This window comes from Arachis stenosperma, chromosome 10 (assembly GCF_014773155.1).
Source record: "Arachis stenosperma cultivar V10309 chromosome 10, arast.V10309.gnm1.PFL2, whole genome shotgun sequence".
NCBI lineage: Eukaryota > Viridiplantae > Streptophyta > Magnoliopsida > Fabales > Fabaceae > Arachis > Arachis stenosperma.
Genome location: NC_080386.1, coordinates 9,735,861 through 9,741,733, shown reverse-complemented (window position 1 = coordinate 9,741,733; position 5,873 = coordinate 9,735,861). Strand labels below are relative to the sequence as shown.

At 38.8% G+C, this 5,873-nt stretch overlaps 1 protein-coding gene across 2 annotated transcripts; it reads right to left on the bottom strand.

Moving 5' to 3' along the window:
• Positions 1-485: 485 nt before the first annotated feature.
• On the bottom strand, positions 486-5,646 carry LOC130954679 (serine/threonine protein phosphatase 2A 59 kDa regulatory subunit B' eta isoform-like). Of its 2 annotated transcripts, XM_057881435.1 has the most exons (3): positions 3,835-5,646; positions 1,160-1,247; positions 758-965 (listed from the first exon to the last, which is right to left on the bottom strand). In XM_057881435.1, the coding sequence occupies exons 1-2, from the start codon at positions 5,065-5,067 to the stop codon at positions 1,167-1,169; spliced, it is 1,314 nt and encodes a 437-aa protein (XP_057737418.1). In that variant the 5' UTR covers positions 5,068-5,646; the 3' UTR covers positions 758-965; positions 1,160-1,166. The 2 variants fall into 2 exon arrangements, with proteins under 2 accessions (XP_057737417.1, XP_057737418.1); XM_057881434.1 differs by lacking the exon at positions 1,160-1,247 and having other exon boundaries at positions 486-965; positions 3,835-5,635.
• Between the last annotated feature and the right edge of the window lie 227 nt (positions 5,647-5,873).

The following is a 5,873-nucleotide window of genomic DNA, read 5'->3' as shown; positions in this document are numbered from 1 at the left end:
TATGACGATATTTGTCACTTTTTTCATGATATCACCCAACAAATCAAAGCCTGATTCGTCCCAGATCTAAAAAATTTGATACTGACCAATGAATTGATAAATACACAACAAAATTTAAACTTCAAACACTTTAAACAACCAAGTGTAACTCGACTAATCACATTTTTTAACCTCTACTCAATCCAAACCCCCCCCCCCCCCCCTTTTTTCTCTCTCTCTCTCTCTCTACCTTTTTAGCCATTCACCTGTATTCCCTTTTCCGTGAGCCTTCATTATTAGATTTTTTTTTATTTTTAATCGAAATTCTACACCGAGATTCATTTAATAAAAGACGGGGTAAATCGCCAAAACGTGTCCAGCTATGGGTACAAAATACAAATTTATATGCTAGTTTTAAGCCTTGGAGGTTGCGACGTTGCGTTGCATATATGGGGGTGTTACTACTACCAACGCCTTCAATTTCTACAAGGAGTGAAAAGAAAAAGTGTTCTAGAAATTGCCCCTTCTTGGCCAAACCATCACATGCAAAATTAAGAAAACAATACTATGACATTCCTTTTTTTTTCCCGAAAAAAATGGAGGTTATTTGAGAATAATACACCTTCTGCCTTCTATCTAACCTGCATAGCCGCGACCTTACCAACAAGCACTGATTCGTTGCTCGCAGCTTTCTTCGCGGCAAGCTCCTCTAACCGTTTCCACGTGGCCTCACGCCCTGCCGTGACTGCGTCTTCCTTCAATATATCCTCCTCAAACTTCTGTAAGCATTCTTTCGACAAGTCAGGATCAAGATCATTGAATATCTTCCGCACGTTTAACGTCAAACTATGGACAGCCTGATTCCAGTGGCTTCTAGCGTTTCGCTCCAACGCCGGGAAGATGATGGGCAGTATCACTTTGCGGTTTTGTTTGATTAAGTTCACGATGTGATCGTTGTTCCATAAGAACAAAGCTCTCTCGGCCACCTGCAAAAACAGACAAGAAGATTTGTGTTTGTAGAGTGACATAGAAAAACAGTATATAGTTTAATATTGATGCTATAGCTCCATGAATATCAACACACAAAAGGCATCCCGGTGCACATGCATTCCGCGTTAAGCCATTAACGCAGGGTCCAGAGAAGGGCCGCACCCAAAGGGTGTAATGTAGACAGCCTAACCTGATAATTACATATCAGTTGCTGCTTTCACGGCTTTAACCCATGACCTTGAGGTCATACGGAGGCAACTCAACCGGAGGCTCCCCTTCTCCATGAATATCAACAAAGCAACAAAAATCATTGTTTAGTTTCTGGACAAATCGAATTGCGAAGAAATGCATGAGCAATGATGTTATGCGCTCATCCATTAGGGTCAGTGACATAGATCATCATACAGCGCCAAGGTACCTTGTCATAAATTGTGTTTAAACCATTTATAGTTAAATTATTCTAAACTAGTTTCCTCTATCATCTTCTACCTCTAATTATACCACTATCCTTCATCTGAAATATATCGAGTCAATTAAAAACTGAAAAACTATGCAACACCACCATTGATGCAAAAACTTCCAAATAAAACTAGCACCATCAAGAAACATTTTACACATGCGTTCTTTATAATATATTTAGCAGGTTAACGGTGGCGTTCAAAGAAGGATGGATCCCAGCTTCTAGTATTAACTACACAAGAACCATAGTCACATGAACACATGTAATGGAAGTAAAATTGGACTCAAGTTCTGAGAAAATCTGTAGAACACTTGGCCAATGCAGTTAACGAATGAAATGAAAGCTCCAAATTGAACCGTTTAGTGACAGCCCACATATTTAGCACCATCAATAATGAGAATGAAAATTCTCTAATTTTTTATATAGGAAAGTCTAATAAGAGGTATAATGTTACTTGTGGTCTTGTGGATCGTATAAAAAGAGTGAAAGCCTAACAATACAATTGGTGATTGCACTTATTCAAATATCATCATTCGAATAACTCAGCGTGTCAAATTTCAATTTGCTAGACAATCAATAACTTCCTGATTAAATAGTAGTAAGCGATCAGCACAAAAACATGCTCACAATCCGGTCTTCGCATGCTCATCATGAAGCACAGTAAAAAATAGAAATTAAAAACATGCCAACTTACTAGCAGGTCACGTGTCCAACATGTCGGATACCAATGTTCAAGAATTCACATACACAGTAAGACAAGTGTCTTATCCAATTGAGAGAAGAATTGGTGTTTTGGGGTTTTTGTGTGTGTGTGTGTGGTGGTTTTTTTTTTTTTGGGGGGGGGGGGGGGGTGGGGGGGTGTGTGGTGGTTTTGGGGGGGGGGGGGGGGGGGGCGGGGAGAGAGAGAAGGGGTTGGACACATTTCAAACACAGTTTGGAAATACCAATAGAAACGACAGCGCCCTAATCATTGGAACAGACTTAAATGTAGCAAGTATTGGCATATATGACATATATATATCAATAATCTCCCGTGGTTTTTTTAAAGAGTCCAGAAAGCAATAAGTACTGGTGATTTGACATATAAGAATAAAAACGGGTAGACGAGGCTTACAAAGTACAAAGAAAAAAGTTACATTTGAGAACAGGCTGACATTTAAGATAGTAACATTTCTAAATTATTAAGGGATGCAACAAGTGACATGATAGAGGTGATATTAAACCAGTTAGAGAGATTAATAAGAACCATTCCCAGGCCTTAAGATTTTGGATCATCTGGCTACCAACATAGAAGCAAAGTTTCATCGACCATTTTCAACAATTATCATCTTAATCCTTGTTATCATGTTTGTCTTAATTAGTAGAGAAACCTTTGGTGAACTCATTCATTATGGGATATCTTCCAAATTCATCCATCATCCGCAATTGAATGTGGGTGGACCCCACTTAGACCTCATTCAATGGTAAAGAATGGATGAGTCAGCACATTGTCCCATGAGAAATGACTTCACTAGCATAACTCTAATTATTAATTATCTTCACAAGATTCTGAACTGTGCTTATTACATGCCTAGCTTATGCATGGGAGGGCACATGAGAAATTATTAAGAAGCTATAGTTGCCCTCTCCTAGCAGGATAGGCCTTACAAGCCAAAGCCAAAGTGATCGACACAAAAGAGAAAAGCAGACGCAGATCAAAACCTGCAATAGTGAAAATTAAACAGCAGCACTACCGGTATTTTTAATTTTTTAAAACCTCTTTTGCAGGCAGGCTTGGGTAGAATAGGATTATAGACTCAGCCATCATCTGCATGTTTGGCAGCGTTTTGTGCTCTGTCAAGCAAAGCAGTGACAACCGACATAAAACTAGGATTAGAGGGGATGGAAGCAGATTTTACTCCCAATTTCTTTTCTTATATATAATAATCCTTCATGTGACATATTCTGATGATGGCAAGTAGCCACAGGAGACAGATACTCATGCAATTTGAAGCAGAGAGACATGGAGACTAGCGCAGGTTTAGTCACAGAATCTCATCAATGTTATGACAATTTACCAGACACTTCTAAAGCCTAAATTGTTAAGAGAGCAGGACTTGAATGTCTTAACATGTTTTGAAACAGCATAACAGCATATATAGCTCAATGAAACAAATGGGTATAGGTTTCTCTTCTTTACAACTGTTGTTATGTTTGAAATTTGAAGCTACAAAAACAACCATTAGGATGATGCAAAATTTAAAAGAATTCTCCTTTCCTTTAAAAGAGCTTCTCAACTGGAGAAAACACTGAAGTTGCAACATTTAGCATCCGATGCAACAGTGTCTTATTTCAAGAGTCAGAAATAATATCCACATGAAATTAAATAATGGGAAAAGGAACCGGAGCTATGAAAAAATTTATACCTGAAAATGGGGGCTATTTAAACAATGGGCGATGCGGCGAAATAATGGCATCATACAACGCTGGAACTCTGGAGGTTGAGTTGCTTCTAGAACCTCTTCTAATTCACTCAGGAACATAACTTCCTTGGAACTATTGGTTATCGGCCAGTACTTCAATAGTCCCCTAATAATAGTATCAGCAAGCTTGCAATCTTTCTCCACAAATTGAGTAATGCAATAAGATAACTGCTGATGATACATTGCTAAGCACTTCGGTTTGTGCAGGGGAATCAACACACGAACAAGAAACAATTTATGCTCTTCTTTCAATGGCAGCGCAAAACCATTAATGATGCTCCCCAGAATTTCCAAGAACTCAGCAATCCCATTATGCTTCTCGGATTCAAAAATAAAATTGTAAAAGATATTATTGATGGATTTCCTGATGAAAGGGCGATGCGCCATGAACTTCCCGTAGATGCGATGCAAGGTCATCTTCAAGTATTCACGTTCTCTAGGATCCTCAGAGTCAAACAAATCCAGCAGCCTCAAAATGAAAGATTGATCAATGAATCTCTTAGCCAACTTCGCATCCAGCTCCGGCGAAGCCACAAATCTCAGAAAAAGCTCATACACAATTTGCAAGTGAGGCCACGCAGGATCCATCGAAGGCTCCTCCTCCTCCACATCAACACCATCAACAAGCTTGTTCTCACGAGGCTGAGGGCTAAGCGTCCTGAATATATTAGCAGACACGGTTTTAACAACCTCTTGTATCATAGATTCCGAAAACTTAGCATTGGCAGAAGTCACATAATCCACCAATTCCACCAAAGCCTGCCTCTTGATTTCCTTTTCCTTTAGGTGCTTCGTGGGGTCAGTAAAGTCAAACACAACACTGCACATCCTGAGCTTCTTGATGAACAATCCCGGCTTCTCCGAATTGGGAACATCCCTGAATGCAGCCAAAGGTACCTCATATGCACTCAAATTCCCATTGGGGTTTTCGCCTGCGGCCAACGGCAATTGAACCCGATTCCCATGGTGCTGACCGGAATTCAAAGCAGGGTGATGTTGGGGCTGCAACACTGAAGAATTCCCAGTTTTGCTTCCCCCAGGAGGAACAAGATCATTGTTTTTGGAACCAACACCACCACCATGGCTTCTTCCACTTGTGCTGCTTCCACCACCGTGTTCTCGATTCTCCGAATTTTTGGACGACTTTTTAGGGAGTTTAAATATCTGCTTGAACATAATTCACATAACAAGAAAAAAGAAACCCCCCTAAACAGTATAACCTTTTAAAATCAAACTATACCTTATACTATGCTAACAACAAAGGGTTTTTTTTTTCGTACCAGGAATAAAATAACAAGATTCAGTAACTCAGGCAAAAACACAAACACAATGAAGGCACCAAAAGAAACAAAGCACAAGTGTTGTTTTGGACTTGTGCTTGACACAACTGATTTAACTACACAAAGAGAGAATCAAGAAGAGACCCAGTTGCTTATCTTGGAAGAAGAAGAAAACCCACTTCTCTGATTGCACCCATGGTGTTGATTGAGCAGAGTAGAACCGAATCGATGGAGATTTGAGGAAAACACAGGCCAGAGAAAGAGGGGGGGAAAATAAGGAAGAAGCTTTGATTAGAAAGAGTTGGTGATGGTGGAAGAAGAGATCAAGGGTCAAAAAAATCAAAGAGGTTGAGAATCGAGAGAGTTCAAACTTCAAAAGTTCTTTCTCCCTTGTTGAGCTTCAAATGACGGAGGAAGACGAAGAATGTTCTGCAGATTACCTTTTTTCCCCTGATTTCTTTTTTATTTTAATTTATAATTTAAAAAAATAAAAAAAGATAGAAATAAATAAATATAAGATTTTGTTATAGATTTATTTAGTATTATCAATTGTCAATTTTAAAGTAACAGAATCAATTGGATAAATAAATAATAACTACTTCTTTTTTCTTTCTTTCTTTGTTTTCGGTACATGCTCAATTTTGTATTCAAAAAGATTTCGTTGACTAATAATAATATGTAAGACCAAAATTTAAATGAGAT

Excerpts from the sequence above, each read along its gene's own strand:
- LOC130954679 (XM_057881434.1), bottom strand. The coding sequence starts at position 5,067 with ATGTTCAAGCAGATATTTAAACTCCCTAAAAAGTCGTCCAAAAATTCG. Across the intron at positions 966-3,834 it reads TAAATAGCCCCCATTTTCAG|GTGGCCGAGAGAGCTTTGTT; the intron begins GTATAAATTTTT and ends CTGTTTTTGCAG.